The sequence below is a fragment of the Vanessa cardui genome, chromosome 21, assembly GCF_905220365.1.
Source record: "Vanessa cardui chromosome 21, ilVanCard2.1, whole genome shotgun sequence".
NCBI classification, from domain to species: domain Eukaryota; kingdom Metazoa; phylum Arthropoda; class Insecta; order Lepidoptera; family Nymphalidae; genus Vanessa; species Vanessa cardui.
Window position 1 is genome coordinate 12152863 of NC_061143.1, and position 17768 is coordinate 12170630.

The 17768-nt window shown below is 33.0% G+C and overlaps 1 protein-coding gene across 1 annotated transcript in view; it reads left to right on the plus strand.

Moving 5' to 3' along the window:
- The window catches only part of LOC124538899, a 91875-nt gene that overhangs the window by 10937 nt on the left and 63170 nt on the right, over nt 1-17768 (plus strand). Inside the window, exons 2-3 of the mRNA XM_047116152.1 lie at nt 507-1450; nt 13545-13777. Coding sequence (XP_046972108.1) covers nt 658-1450; nt 13545-13777 — 1026 coding nt within the window. The 5' untranslated portion in view covers nt 507-657. The remainder of the gene's footprint in view (nt 1-506; nt 1451-13544; nt 13778-17768) is intronic.

Genomic DNA, 17768 nt, shown 5'->3' on the forward strand with positions numbered 1-17768 from the left:
ATAGATTTTATTTGTTTATTATGAAAAATATAAGCTTAGCGTCAACCCTACGCGCGTCCAATAAAAATCAATCAGCGCTTACCGATGATAGTTACATGTTACACGTTTTTGTGTGAGTGCGATCGGGGGTTAGGGGGTAGAGGTGACTATGACGAGGGGTAACGTGAGCCTAGATAGAGCACGGCGAGGGTAGGCGAATAAACGTATGCCCTTTTATCCACGACTGTATTTCTATAACTTATATTTGAATTTATTTCAATACTGCATTTTCATTTTCATAGTGTAATTTAGTATCAATATGTCAGATAAATATGAAATTGTTTTGATCTAATATTCAAATACTTACGATCGATTCAGACAGATTATTTCCATTGTACATAAGCTCTTTAATATAATAGGGGAACGTATTGAATAGACAGTTGCAGTTAAGTTTAAAATAGACCGAGCAGAACCCTGGTCGATCGAAGCACTCACTCAATTAGACTCAAATCGTCCGTTTGTTACAGGAAGCGGTGAAAACATTCAACAACTTCAAAGCCGCATTCGACATCAAACGACCCAACTAGCGTCAATCCCGAGTGGCTATTAAACGCTAATTCAATCATAAAAACAAACATGAGAGTCTATTTCCGTACGATTCGCGGTTGAAACTTACACATGAGCGAACAAGACGTGGTCGAATGCAAACAAGATACATCGAGAGAGTCCGGAGAGATGCAAACTGTAGTGTCCAATTACGCGACGCCGAATTTGATTAGACAGGCAGACAGACTGATCGACGTGCACAGCTACAACACTGACGCGTCATACACGGAGTACCAGTACGGGGAGGTCGACAGGCTGAGTCCTGACTTACAGGATGAGAAGATCAACGTCGATGATGAAGACAAAGAGGAAGAACTGGTCATAGCTGACGATGACGACTATGAGAAAAATGAGAGTTTGGAACAAAGAGATGATTCGGAAAGTGCGGCTAAAGCGAAGGATGCTCATAATGTAAGTGACAGTGTAAATAAAGAGGAGAATCTGGAGCCTTCCTGGCATCCCCACGTGTACGGAAAACCGCCCAAGAAACCAACACCTCACACGATAGAATATATTTTAGGATTATCGAAAAACGGCGACGTACCCAAAGATGAATCGAAGCGTTCGACCGTGAGCCAGCTGATGAACGTGAAACGGAATTTCGACAGCAAAAAGAACTTCTCGTTTCAAGAGAAGAGTACGCAAGTGCCGCGAGACCTGACGGACAGGAAGTTTAATATAAGTGTGCATAAGAACAAGCTGCAGGAACAGTTGCTTCAACGCGGTGTTAGAACTAGTGAGAGTGAATACGAAAATGTGCAGTTCGCGTTTAAGACTGACGATCAACCGCTGAACCTGTCTGTGCCGAAGTCGAAAGACTCTCCGGTGTGGAGTTCTGGAGCTGATGACGACAAATTAGGAAAAGGTCAGTATACATTATCGAAATTATCTTGTAACTATTTTCTATTTTTATCATAACACGACACATCTGCTTAGGAAGCTACTCAGTTACTGCTGAGTTGCCGAGTGCAAAAAACAAAAATTGCTCATTAAATATTTTGAAACTACACTACACAAAACAGCAAACCGTACCATTAAATATTTCACATATTCATATATCGATAAAAAGGCCAAAAAATACTGGCTTTAACTTTATCTAAACTTTTCTAAATCTAAATAATCTTTGAACAATCTAAACTTATAATCCGGTATAAAATCTAAAGTCATGTTCTGCTATTTATAATATTTTTTTTTATTTTAGCCATTTTATTTTTAGGCATTTAGGATAATTACCATAAAAACGTCTTACTTGTGGCGTACTTACATATCAGTCATCATCATCCACTTTTATATATGAATTAAATATTGTATAATAACGTTTTGCAATTATAAATGTTACTGTGTAAGTATTCCCTTTGAAGTAATAAATTGCTGTACTTATTGAGTCGATCGTTTGAAACGATTAACTCGGATGAAGCCGACATAAGCATTTAATAGGTCATCGATTGATCGCAAACGAAGCCTTTAAAGCGGTCGTATTCATAAAGCCATAACATATAAACATAAACAATATGCTTCGAGCAATTACTCTTCCCGACATCGATATAACCATCAAAAATCCCACACACGCTGACAAATAAACAAGCGATTCCACGAAGTTTGTGGTTGAGAGGTTACCATTAGCCGTACTATCCGAAACGTTCGATGTACCCTTCGTGCGCAACCAAAAACCTGACCTTTGGACCTAATTAGAAAGTTCATATTCCATCGTTACTGTTTTTATTTAAAACTTTTTAAATTCTAAAAGCGATGCTATAAACCGGTGCAGTTGTAAATCACAGTCAATTAGTTGAAAGTGCTCGGTGCGGTGCGCTTGTATTTTGGGCCGTGTAATGATATTAATATATACTGAATGTATGTGCACGTGCTTTGTTTGAGAGAATTGTTTATGCGATGTAATTAGCCTTATTGATTGCTCGTTTGTTGCGTTTGTTGGCTCTATCGTTGTATCATCGAGACGCGATTAAATAATATGTTCGTACCTATTATTATTTGTCTATTTTGGGTACTTTATTTGTATTTATTCATATAATGTTAACTGTGTCATTTAATTAGTAGTTTAGATTTTGTGATTTTGTTAATGCTTATCCATTTTGGGGATATTATTGTCTAATTTCAATGTGTCGTTAAAATATGTGATTGATGCGAAACAAATGTTTGTAAGAGTAATCGACTTAATTCAGCAAATTGACTTACAAACCCTATATTTGCCGCTCTAGTACAAACAATATACTTTACGACAATCAATAATGGATTCTTGTATCTAAAACAGTGGCCGCAAAACGATCACCATGCTGATCGTAAATGACCCTTATTCCAACTGTATAAGGTTCAACAGGGTTGCTGACCCTCTAAAAGCAGAAATAGCCCCTATTCTAATCTCAAGTCGCGCTTGCATTTATAATGTAGCGTTTTAATCGAGCTCAATGCGCGACAACCTTTAAATAACTGCCTTAGAACGATATTGTACGCGATTTTCGCCTTTAATCACTGTTAATAATGTCTTGATTGGTGTTTATGAGCTATTATTTATGTTTGCGGGATGTAATTTGAACGTCCGAGCAATAAGCCATCGGGCGATGCAGCTGCGTCCGTCACTAGGGCTGCCAATTTATATTTAGATAATAAATTTATTCGGATTATTTGCGAGTACTCATGTCGGCTTATTGCGTCAATCGACCCTAGTTATATTTCGCTGATGAATTTGCCTTGTCGTTGGATGAGATGTTAAGAAACGCTCTTAGGAACGATATGATTTTAAATAGTATTTTTGTTACATAAAAAATCAACATACAAAACAACAATTATCGATTAAGTTCCATTGTATTATAAAAACTTGGCTTGTAATTTTAGAATATAAACTACATGATTGCCAGAATATAAGTAATAATTAATTATCAATGAATAATAAAATATAGACATTCATCAAAGTTTTAATTAATAATTATTAAAGAGATGATTATTAGAGAAAATATAATATACATTTGTTAATTTTTTTAGCTTGCGATATAACATTATCTATTTGAATACTTGAAAGTTAATTATTATTTAAAGTCCCGTTTGGCACCCCTAAATCCATAGCAGTGGATTTGCGAATCATCTTAGGCCTGATGTTAGTGCGTTTGTCTTGCTTAGAACTACTTATTTCAGTTGTTTTATTATCGAACCAAGGAAGAGTATGTGGAATGAAATTATGTCTTAAGATGAACCGATAGTATTTATTTTATTTGGAAAAATTCTCATTTATTTTATTACTGGTTTTTTTTCAAGCTAGTTCTTGTTCACAACGATCCTTTTTTTTAATGTAACGTTATAGTTTATAAATGTCCTGAAGCCAAAAGCAGTATCTCTTTTCAAGAAGGTCTAAGGCTCTCTATCGCGTTGTTCCAATGTGGGTTGCACTTTCAACAATTGAAAGGCTTTTTTTTATAATGTTCTCTTTACAAGTAAGCACGTGATAAATAATACAAATAATGATATTGATACCTATATTTCTAATCACTTCTTCTTGCCATAACTGTTTTAAGATTCGCTTTTCAACCTCTTATAAAAAGACTACAAGTATAGTACGATCATTGTCCCCGTTAGTAAAATAATCGACTTCTTTTTCCACTAAAAATTCAATTGATCTTTCAGTCCAAGGTTATACTTACTCCATAAGACTTGATGTAGCCATAAAATTTAATATTAAATAAATAAGTTAAAGTGACAGCCCTATTTCAGTTGATAGCTTTTACCAGTCGGTAATTTTAGCGATGGTTAATGTGTCCAGTTGTTTAGACTGGACTTAGAACCGTGTAAATGACTTGTGCGATTTTTTTTGTTATTAGTCCTCTTTGGAGATGTTAATCTATAATTCTGAACTAATATTATAAAGAGGTAACATTATTTGTGGGTATGTATGGAGGTAATCTCTTGACATAAAAAGATTATTTAATTAAAGTTATATATTAACGTCATATGTAATATTAAAAGGCATACGTGCGATATACAATACGTGCGCTAGTGATTATGTTACCAATTGTTATCTTTAAATTGGTAAACTAATTCCCTTGAATCATTAATAAATAATACCTTACATTGTTCAAGAATAGACAAAAATATATAGCTCTAAATACAACCCAAACGACGCCTTAAATCATATGCTAGGCTAAGATGTTTACAACAATGTTAATATTCTTATTATAAAATTGACTAACATTTTTTTTATGGAATATGTTGGCGGACGAGCATATGGGCCACCTGATGGTAAGTGGTCACCATCACACATAGACAATGACGCTGTAAAAAATATTAACTATTCCTTACATCGTCAATGCGGAACAAACCTTGGGAACTCAGATGCTATGTCCCTTGTGCCTGTAGTTTTTTTTTATTTTATTTTTTTATTTAATTTACTACATCCACAGGCTCTCAGATGCCCGTGCCTTTTTTTACATTTTATATTAAATTACATTTTGGCGTTTTATATTTTATACTAAACATCAGCAGATCTTCGCTGGAAATCATTTTTGTCGTCTTCTTGGGAGACCTGCCTGTAGTTACACTGGCTCACTCACCCTTCAAACCGGAACACAACAATACTACGTACTGTTGTTTAACAGTAGAATATCTGATGAGTGGGCGGTACCTACCCAGGCGGGCTTGCAGAAAGCCCTATCACAATAATATCAAATCACTAAGAATATAAAATCAAATTAAGATCAATCGGTTTAAGTTATTATTTAGATTGAACACATACATAAGTATAAAGTTGAAGTTAATTATAGCTTGTAATTAACGATATTATCTATATATTTTGTCTATGTATGTTTGTCGTCTTTAGAACCAAAACATTGGTAACGGAAAGAGAGAAATTCGTATTTAAGTAAATACCCGCCGGCCGTAAGAGAATTACATATTAATATTGGTTCCCGACCGCGGACGAAAACTTTAAGTCATAAACTAACTTTTGACATACAACCGTTTTTGAAACAATATAGATATATTTGTTTTTGGTAGCATAGCATTTATTTCAAATTCATAGACATACAGTTTTATTTATTTGTATCCTCTTTGTTTTTTAGACAACATCACATTCAATACTCTTTTTTCAAAGTAGCTAAAACTTATGTTATGGAAAATAAGAAGTAACTACGGTACCACAAACCGACCAGAGGCAACATAGAAAACTAATGGCAATTTACATGGACTCGGCCGGAAATCGAACCCGGGACCTCGGAGTGGCATACCCATGAAAACCGGTGTACACACCACTCTACCACAGGTCATCAACTCTGAATAGCATCAAATATATATTTATCTGTTAATGTTTGCGATTTAACAAACAATAATAATACGTAATTATTTATAATTTGTATCTGAGTATTGCACATAGTGAAATATTGCAAGCTGAGTGCGAGTTAAAAATACAGTACTTGTCTGAAAGCTCTATATTTGATCGGAACACTTAAGCCGTCCCGAGGGCTTTCAGCGAGCTTTAATCTTCGAGCTTCGAACCGCATAAATCAGTGAATTAAGTGACTGCTATTAATGACGAATGCTTTTACGATTTGCTGGATGACACTCGGTGTCCGGTTTTAAAGACATTTCTTGTTGCATATTGTTGATCTACAAGCAATTATATTATAGTAATTATTGTCTATTTCAACCGCAAGAGGACAAAGGACAGATAAATAATATTTGACATTGAATATTACGATTTCTTTCAAGAGCTTTAATAAATAAGCTATGATATTCATTGCGAAAATGCGTTTTGAACGTCAACGTATCTTTTAAATGCAAATTAAAAGTTGAAATAAGTACTTGAGTGGGATGGTTTTGCATTAGTAACAATGATAAATTAATTAAGAATATAATATAGCTGATTATTTAACAATTGGAATAGAATATGTACATCTAAGGTGTGTTATGATCATATCATTCTTTTTAGATTGGATTAGGTTGTATGTCAGTAACATAATATATAGATTATGTTTATAATTAATTTATAATTTTGATAAGGTATGATATATTCGAAAACACATCAGAAGACGATCGTGAAAGATTCGTAAAACAAATTGATGTGTGACATTGACTACAATAATTATAGCATTTAGGATGCACCAAAACAGTGTGTCACCGTAAGCCGATTTTCAACATTTTACGAGTGAAAAACGAAGTGGAAAGAACGTCTGGTATTTGTCGATTAAAGTCAAAACATAATAGTTTAATCATATGATGTGTTTCAAGATACATTCTTGATCCTTGGCACGGATTAAGAAACCTTAAAGCATGCTTACAGCGGTCAAATACTGATTAATACACTTAAGTGTGTGTGTAATGCGATTTGCAGCTTTGAGATTTAATCGTGTTAAAACATGTTAGTGGATGGTTCGCGATGTATTTCGTTAACCTGTAGGATCTGTATGTTCCTTCCTTACCGGTCACTTGGTTGACTTTGTGCCCATCTGGGTAGGCACACACACATCACAAATTCGACCGCAAAATAACTCGTAGTTTTGTTGAGAGGTTTAAAGGGTTAGTGAGCCAGTGTAACTACGAGTACAACTGACATAACATTTTTGTTCCTCCATCCTTGTGGTGCATTGATTTGTATAGTTATTATTTTTACAATGCCAATTTCTATGGTGACCATTTATCGATAGCCCATTTGTCAGTCTTTACACCATTTTTAAATAAAAAGTCTCTACTTCATTTTGAAACATTAAGATACCTGCATGTGTCATGTGTCTGTGTTCTTCAGATTTGAAAATCAATAGCCTCTAATTTCTACGCTTTCTCATTTCTCATATGTGTACCTTGGAGCGCGTATGGGTACGCACATCAGATCAGAAAATACGAATTATACGAACGGTGAAAGAAACAGAGGGATTTAATATAAATAAAATTTGCCCTCTCTTTTTCAAATATTTTCCTGATATTTCGCTCTAATTGGTCATAGCTTGATGTGGTAGATAGCCTGCCTGGATAGATAGGCTATCTAACACTTACATAAAAATTCTATTTAGACCGTTAGTTCCGGATATAACTAAATAAACAAACTTCAGGTTCGTAAGACTTTACACAAGCGTTTCCTAGAGATTTATTGTAATTTTGCTATCAAATACGTGTGAACGCTTTCATGGGATCCTGCTGTAAAAACAGTTCCAATCTACAAGATGTTTCAAAACGACAAGCGGACAATAAAATGGGACATAACTATCAATACTAAAGACATCTAATTGCTCAATATAAATAACTCTTACTTCAATCACCATTTACTTTTCTCAGCGGCTATAAATCTTATGTAAAGCATCCTTTGATGTCGTTAGTCTGCGGTCGCCTTTACTGCCGTTGTTTTGTGAATAGCTCCAAATATTTATTTACGTTGCAGACTTAACGATCAACTAATCTCGTGATTGTGAAAACATACTTTGTATGCATTCATATAATGGCTCATTATATCAAAGTGGGATTAGTATATTTCAGGTATTTTTTGGATCTTTATTTCATGTGACAACTTAGTAGTGTTATTAATAATGGCGCCCTAAAATATTGTTATACGTTTGATGATTTTGTAATAAAACTTTTTATGAGGGTGATTGGTTAAATCGGTTCAAAGGTTTACGGTTCCAATGTAACTTTAAAGATAAATAACCTAAATGTATTAAATATAACTATATGTGTATCTTTGAATCTTTTCCCAAAACCAAGATTTGACACTTTTCTTATTCTTCTTCATTGAAGCAAATGTTTTTTGGTATTTCTGTCAAGACGTTCTTAATAGCAGCTTGGTGTTATGAAAGTGATAGTTGTACCTTTTGTTTTCGGAAAGCATGTCAAACTGATGTATTCGATTGATCTCCTGATGAGGATGCTCCCGAGTCGAATTCATGTGAATCGTTTTGACTTATGATAGTGATTATAGCTGCGTCTTGAGCACAACCAATCAAGCAAAGTGCAAGCAGTGTTACTGCGATATCCCCAAAAAATTTTTTTAAGGGATCTTCTATAGCATCCATTATTTGTTCAAGACTTGATAAACTCCAACACGACGAGCCACTATTTTTTGACTTACAGACTAGTCTAAGTGAAAGAAATAAGCTGTGTCTGCTTTAGCGTTGCCTATATTTTAATTAATATTGGTTAAGTTCTGTTATGAAGACATTTTTCGTCATCTAAATCTCTCATAATATTAATCTAACTTCTTTCAATATAAATCTGGAAACAAAAAAATGACACAGAATTTCTTATGAAATGTTTAAGGGACTAAGTCATTATGATCTATTGTGATAGGGTTAGGGTGACCACATAAGAGGATCCTTCGAGGAAGCCCTGACACACATGGCGATATTGTTTATTCGAAAAACAATCTCTAGTCGACGCAGATTTCCGCTGTAAACTCGCCAGCGGCTGCGCTACATCTTAGAAGCTAATTTTTATGTTTTAATTTATTCGTCCCATGTTTATTTGGACAATTGCTTAACGCCGCGGTTCGCCTCACGGTTTTATCGACGTTTTTAATCGTCTACTTTATGCGTTGCCAAGTTAATGTACCTAATGTTCGTCTGCCTTTTTATTTCGTGTTTATATTCAGTCAATTATCATTAAGACGAAAAAGTTTTTTTAATAAACAATTGTAATAAGGAGGATTTATTCAACATGGTGTATTAAATATAAAGTAAAATAAAAATTAGCTAAAGATGGGTTGTTAAGCCTTTGGTGTAAGTGTTTTGTTAGCTGCTCGTACATATGTATATATATATATATATATATGTATGTCGGTTGTAACAGATACATGTTTTTTGCGAAACTTTAACCTTTTACAAAGCGCACGCAACGTTCAAGTAGTTTTGGTTTTATTTCAAACCTCTTTATTGATGTGTACCTGCTTTCTAATATCGTTTCCACTAAAATTTTAAATATAAATGATTAGGTTACTATTTAACAAGAGCTGTATAATGTAGTTTTTGTGTTGTATGAAAACTTCTATGAAATCTCCCAGAAAGTTATTTAGTTAAAAAGGAATGTTTACTTGTGGTATTAAAAAGAAATTGAACTTAATTACAAACTTACATAAGTTACGGTTGAAAACGTCTAGTCGCTTTTATATGCTTGCAAAATTCTCATTGTTTAAGTGTTAACCATAACAGGTTTAAAAACGGTTACACACCACTCACCATAGAATATTCAGGGGCTCCAACTCGGGTCATAGCATGGTGGAATACAATCCAAACCTAGCCCAACAGTAGCATTTACATGTTACTCTAATAGTTTCAAATAAATATGCGAGCAACATATCATTATCATATTTTCATGATGTAACAAGACACAATTCCGAGTATTGTAATTTATATCAGTGTGGGCGACGTGTGATTCTCAAACCGCTCCCGTCAGCGGCTTGCGCATGCGTCACAGTGATGAGCGGAGCGATTAATTGACATAATTAATATGATCACTATAACATAGATATCCATAGGTTAGGGATGAAGGTGTAATATAAATGAATAATCATATTAAATAACGCTATATGCTTATTATGATTATGTACTTACGTATTAGCGCATACCTATTTGACGCGTGCCACACAGGTTATTTTATTAGCCTAGCTAGGATAGCTAGTACTTGATCTGTATTTCGTTTGATGACTTTGTTATTATACATTGTTCATCTATTTTACTGTTTACTTGTTGTTGTCAGCGGCTTCGCTCGCGTTTTAAGGATTGGTTGTCACGTGTTGGGCAAAAAAAGTAGCCTATATCCTACTTCGGAATTCAAGTTTGCTTTATACAAAATTTTATCAAATTCGGTTCAGCAGTTTGGTTGTGAAAGAGTGACAGACAGACAAGAGTTATTTTCACATTTATAATATCAATATAGATAAAGATAATTTTTGTGTGGAATAAATATAATTATTATGAAATTATCTTAAAAAAAAACATACGTAATTATTTTCAAAAAGGAAAATGTGATTTTGGTTATTTTTATATTCGATATCATCCACTTCCTGTCTTACAAACCTCTTTATCTAAGAGACTATTTGACAATTATCTCTTCTATACCACACTTTTTATTTTATTTTATAAGTGTCATATATAAGTATTAAGATACAGATATTTGTTTAATTTCGATTTAAAATCACTGTTATTTTTAACAATATTTTCACATGTATTAGTTAATTATAAGATTATCCAATTATGAAAATAATTATTTAATTAAAAATCCAAAGAGCGGTAGCGTTGGCAGCGTGTCCGCGGTGCTACAATAAAATTGCCAACGACAATCATTATGTTTTTCTCACGTAACGCGCCTCTCGTCGCAATTATCGAAAGGCGCGTGTAGTCTTGCCTGTTATTGTTTCATTGAGAGCATTTGTTGTTATTATGTATTCTAATTATTGTATCAAGGTTTTATTCATTTATTTCGACAATATATCACCAAAAAACATTCAATACAACATTTTACATCACTAAGGAGTTCTCGTATTTTTGAGGACATAAGGGATATAATAAGAGACGAGATGGACCAGTGGTTAGAACTCGTGCATCTCAACCGATGATTGCGGGTTCAAACCCAGGCAAGCACCGCTGATTCATGTGCTTAATTTGTCTTTATAATTCATCTCGTGCTCAGCGGTGAAGGAAAACATCGTGAGGAAACCTGCATGTGACAAATTTCATGGAAATTCTGCCACATGTGTATTCCATCAACCAGCATTAGAACAGCGTGTTGGAATATGTTCCAAACCTTCTCCTCAAAGAGAAAGGAGGCCTTTAGCCCAGCAGTGGGAATTTACAGGCTGTTGTTGTAACGGATATAATATGTTCAAAAGGTTTTCTATTTGGGGTGGAAGACATCAATTTAATTAATCTAATCAATAAAAATAAAGCACCTGTGTCGTACTTTTTGACGTTATAATGTATTATCAAAATTGAGAGCACGTTGGTCTATATCTAAACTAAAATAATAATAATAGTCTTCCTTAATTAAAATGTAATTGTAAATATAATACAACTAATTCATTAAAATAATTAAAGTTTTATTATTGTTAATTACAAGCTATAAATATAATAATGTGTCTGTAATATTTTGATAATAGTCTTCAATTATATTTTTAATCGTCGTAATTAAACAACGTCTTGGCAAAGGCAGCTTGTCAGACTTAATAATAGAAATATATAATGTATAGTATTTAGAAAGGTGTTTCTATACTAATATTATAAAGAGAAAAACTTATTGCTAGAAAAGATAAGGAATCCTTACTTAAACTTAAGTAACGTAGCCCAATGTGTGTGTGTAAAAAAAATAGTAAAGTAACAGCCTGTAAGTTTCCCACTGCTGGGATAAGGCCTCCTCTTCCATTAAGAAGAGGCTTTTGGAACATATTCCACCACGCTGTTCCAATGCGGGTTGGTGGAATACACATGTGTCAGAATTTCGATGAAATTAGACACATGCAGGTTTCCTCACGATGTTTTCCTTCACCGCCGAGCACGAGATGAATTATAAACACAAATTAAGCACATATATATATAGTGGTGCTTGCCTGGGTTTGAACCCGCAACCATCGGTTAAGATGTACGCGTTCTAACCACTGGGCCATCTCAGCTCTGTATGTGTAGCCATATCTAAATATTTAATGAAGATATTAGTGATTTATGTCCACCAGTGGGAAGCTGTTGAGGGGCTTTTAATAAGAAATAAAGCCCGTAACTTGATGCTCTGCGTAGTTTAGACGGACCCGTGCAACTATCTCTTATACTTTAAAAAAAAAATCATTGCTACACATACTTAGAACCCAAAAAATAAAGGTGGTCTATATCCAACAAAACTTGTTAATATATTTTCACTAACTATTGGCCGTGGCTTCGCCTGCGTTTTAGGGGGATGATTGTTATGTATCAAGCAAAATTCTAGCCTATGTCCTTCATTGGAGTTAAAATTTGCTCACACCAAATTTCATCAAATTCGGTACAGTGGTTTGGTCATGAAATAGCAACAGGCAGACAGGTTACTTTCACATTTATAATATTACTATAGATAAAATCTTAACCATTTTTAACGTGAAACATTATTAAAATTAAAGTAAAACTATAATATGTGTATGATAAAAGTGTATGTATATTTTATACAGATATTATATAAAAGATAAAAGTTACTGTAATTATCCTACTGCTCGTGTAAGTTCCTGTCGTAGTAAGCGCAAGGTAAATTCTGGTACCTGTTGCTGTGGACTGCTTTGGTAAAGTGGTAAACTTTGAAGCCTCTATCTTAAACGTATTAAAAGTTAGGAAGTAAAACTTAGTATTTATTTATTGTATATCATATACAAATATATATTCTTAACATAAAAACAACATATCTAAATATTTAATGAAGATAAAAGAATAGCTTTATTGAATACACGATATGACATATTTATGCGCACTTTTATCCCATTAGGCCGATAATTACATTCATAACTAATAATATCCGTCACAGAGTACAGTATGAATGAGCCTACATCCCCGGGCTCGTATTTTACACTCATGCGACATCTCTTCAGCATAGTTGTATCTGAGCCAAATATTTTAATTGCCGTCGAAGTCAGGCTAAAAGGGCGGATTGATTGCGAACGGTCGTGAGCGACGCGTCTCTTCACTGCGCGATTTATCGACTGTTTACAGAGGTTAATTACGGCTATTTCGCGTGCTTCCAGAATAGGGGTGTCGGTGCTTATAATTTTGACTTAGTGTTATGGTGTGCAGTTAATATTAGTTACTTTAATTTATGGAACGACTTCGACTTTCTTTTGAATCTTAGAAATGCGTTGGTTTAAAATAAATTTATGGTATAGCCTTTAGAAGTTACCTTATTAAGAATCTTTATTTATAATCGAATTTAAGTGAATCTTAATACTATTATTCAATAAATAGTGTTGAAAATAATATATTTTGCCATCTTAATTAAGTACTTATAATAATCTTTAATCATTGCAGATTCAAAGTTAATGAAACGAAAGAAATCCACTGAGGACGTTCGTTCTCCCCTGGGAGGAGAGGGGTCGATGACCAGTGAGGAGGGCGAGGAGGTTGGGAGGCGTAAGAAGGCTCGTACCACCTTCACGGGCCGACAGATCTTCGAATTGGAGAAGCTGTTCGAGGTAAAGAAGTACCTTTCGTCTGGCGAGAGGGCGGACATGGCGAAACTGCTCAATGTAACAGAAACTCAGGTAAGATTGGATACTTTAAATTTTATAAATCGTTACAATAAATCTCTATGAACATTTGGTGACGTATGTGTTGTCAATTTACATTGGTGACCACTAAAATCTATTTTTTAGTATCACTTTACATTTTTGAAATACTTTATAGGTAGGAATGCTCGATGCCTTTCGGTTACAAGTTGCCTTTATTAATTAATGTGTATAAATTGAAAATTATTTTTCGTTAAACACCGAATAAATAAAATTTTACAGTATTTAAAAGCTGAATAATCGCAAACGGAATTTTCAATATATTACTTCAATGACAAGCAGATTTGTAATTTGGGAAATTAAGATGAATCGTAAACTTATACCATCCCAGTCTGACTATCTGTGAGAAACAAATTAAAAATTAATAGTTAAATATATAAATATGCAATTATTCTACCGCCAAATAACACTACTCAGTATTGTTGTGTTCCGGTTTGAAGGGTGAGTGTGAGTAACTACAGGCACAAGGAACACAACATCTTAGTTCCCAAGGTTGGTGGTACATTGACGATGTAAGGAATAGTTAATATTTCTTACAGCGTCATGTCTATGGGTGATGGTGACCACTTACCATCAGGTGGCCCATATGCTCGTCCGCCAACCAAAACCTTAAAAAAAATATTGTTTTAATACCTAAAAGGGCAGACGCCTCTTCCTAATACCCAAAAAAATATACATTTAATTTATATCAGTGGCCGAATCTAAATGTTATTAATATGTTTGAGACGTTTATAGAAATATACATAAACAGTTACAGTATGACATACATCTTATAACATATACGGAAAATGTGTTTGTCAGATAAATCTCGACTCCGGAATAATAATGATAGTTGTAATGAGATAGTTGCTGTTCTCATTTTCTGACGGGTTGTATTCTCACAAACTCCTCGGATTTCTAAAAATTGCTTGTCTTTGCTTGAGACAGAACTAATGAAAAACCCTGTCAGTCGAATAAAATTCAGAGCAAATCTTATTAAATTATTTTAATAGATAAATTAGATTTTATAAATATTATAATCAATGGTGACTGCGATTGATTTTAATATTTATTAAATTTTGTATTATTATAATTATATATAGTTACTGATTTAATTTGACAATGATCAAACATACTTTTTCTTTCCCCGGAGAGAGAAGTGGGCTGCCTTTCTTAATAATTATTATAACGTGAGCTATATTTAGAAACTTGAATATTTGTACAAATTAAACATTTATATTTCTTATTTCATCAATCTTAATACCATTTTTTCCTTCATCAAAATATGTTTTGATTCTTATTAGAAATTTAAATCAAATTACATGAGTTATGAAGTACAGATAAGTATATCAGGCTTAGGCGTTAAAACACATTTTATTTAATTGATTCAAATCATATTATTAAAAATTAATTAAAAAAAGAAATGCAGCACCAACACTGCACGAGTTCGTTGTATCGAATGCATGACTAACAACTCGAAGAGTCTACATCTGTCAATAGAAGATATTTAAAGCTTAACATATTAGTCTACTAATTACTTAATGGGTCATCACCTCGTCGCCACTTCCAAGAAATCTTACCGAATTAAACGGCCGACTGTAACGCGCTGTAATGCGCCGGCGCAGGTGACGAGCGAACGCGATACTATTTAAAACATTTACATACACTCTTATATTATATTAACATATAAATGTAATATAATTACATAAGAATTATTAACATTAAGTCTGTTAATATATACAAATATGAATTTATAAATAGTTATTGTATAAATTTTAACCGCGTGGCAGGAATGCTATCAGCATTTCGCCGTTGAATCGCAATTCCGATCCTCTGAAAAAACGAACCAGCCTTCCTGTCACCAGCAATAAGGCGAGGTGTTGTACTTTTAATTATGCTTTTTGCACTATTACTCCAAAGGCGAAATGTCTAAACAGCAAAACACTAGACTCTTTCGATGAAATATAATTATTGTAATATATCACGACCTTAACTATACAAATATATTTATTAAGGACTACAAAGTATAACTGTATACTAAGAAATAGACGCATGAAATATATTATTAGATAATCAAAAACAATTATGTAATTCATTAACAAGTTCTAACAAGTTATATACTTAGTTTAATAGTATTTAGAAGTGTGCTAGTTATTGAAATATATATAATATATATACATAGTTCGTTAAGTCCCAAAGTTTAAATATAGATTATTATTTGAAAAATTTTAAAATTAATTTAATAATATAGTTAAAAAAAATCGTATATAATTAACCAATAAAGACAGAACTACATTCCACAATCAAAATGTATGCAACGTTCAGCTCAATTCAAAAAGTTTTCGATAGTTTGTGTATAATGTGCTTAAAAATTAATTCAAAGATTTAACCCAAACATCTCTTTCTTGTGTAAAAGTTATTTTCTATAGTTAATATACTTTATTCATTAAAAAATTAACACTTTATTGTAATGTTAATTTATAAATTATATTTGTCGTTGTGAACAATAATAATATTTTTTAAAAAAGTAAGGATTTGTAAAAGCCCGCCAAAACTACTTAACATTTTAGCCACAGATAATAAAGCCATAAGTTCAGTTCATGAATTGAAATAAATAAATAAATAAACAGATATTGATTTGAAATATAAAGTGATTCATGATTAATATTCTATAATATTACAAATTATTATAATTTGCATAAACTTGTTAATTTACAGTTAATGTGACTTATAAGTGCAATGATAATAATGAGTAGATACTATAATTATAGTAAAGTAAAGTAATAGCCTGTAAATTTCCCACTGCTGAGTTAAGGCCTCCTCTTCCATTAAGGAGAGGGTTTGGAACATATTCCACGACGTTGTTCCAATGCGGGTTGGGTGGAATGCACATGTGGCAGAATTTCGATGTAATTAGACACATGCAGGTTTCCACACAATTATAAACACAAATTAAGCACATACATATAGTGTTGCTTGCCTGGATTTGAACCCGCAATCGTTGCTTAAGATGCACGCGTTCTAACCACTGGGCCATCTCGGCACATAAATTATAGTACATTACAAAATAATTTTTCTAACGTAATTTTGAATATTTACTGACTTAAGAAAATGACCCGAAAGAGCTTTTTTGTTAGTTTAAGATCTATATCTAGTCAGTATAAGTTTTGTTTTATACTTTTGAGTTATTCTTATTTATTTTTTACTTCAAATTAACATCGTCTGATTGTTCTGTCAAGCAGTTATAAGTGGTATTTAAGTTATTTAATTTCAACATAGTAATGGAAATCGAATAATAATGAAGCCATCTTGTTTTAACATTTGATACATTGTCGATTGAAAATTATATTTAGAGGACGTTAATTGATACTTACGTTTTAAATTATAATCAATGTGTATATATATGCTTTTTTAACATTTTTATCATCGTTTATCGTTTATAAAATGAACGAATACATTATTGTGTAACTAGTTTATATATTGTTATTTTTTTTAAATACGGAATTGAATAATTCCCCACGGTAATTGTCTTAGAAATGAATTCAACAATTTCTGACTTGACGCGCAATAAGAACAGACATAAAAACGTGCAAAACGTTATTACTTTCTCGTGATAGATATTACAATATATAACATATAATTTGTCGATATGTATAAATACATATATCCAGTGTTGACAAATTCTTTTGCGCGAGTAACTTAATGGGCCACCATCTTATGCGGTTCTACGAAATCTTAACAAATTAAGTGCTTAGTTGCCAGCTGGGTCTCCGCTTGTTCTGATACGATTCATTCATAAGCGGTAGCGTTTTAAACTAATTATTTATTATTGTAATAAAGGCTCGTTATAATTAAAAACAAAAGAAAAGAATAAGTAAGTTAAATATAAGACTAGAGAGCACCGATAGAGACCATAACATACAACAGTAACAAGTAAAATACAGGCGAGACAATACATGTTGCAGATTTTAAAAAAAATCACCACACA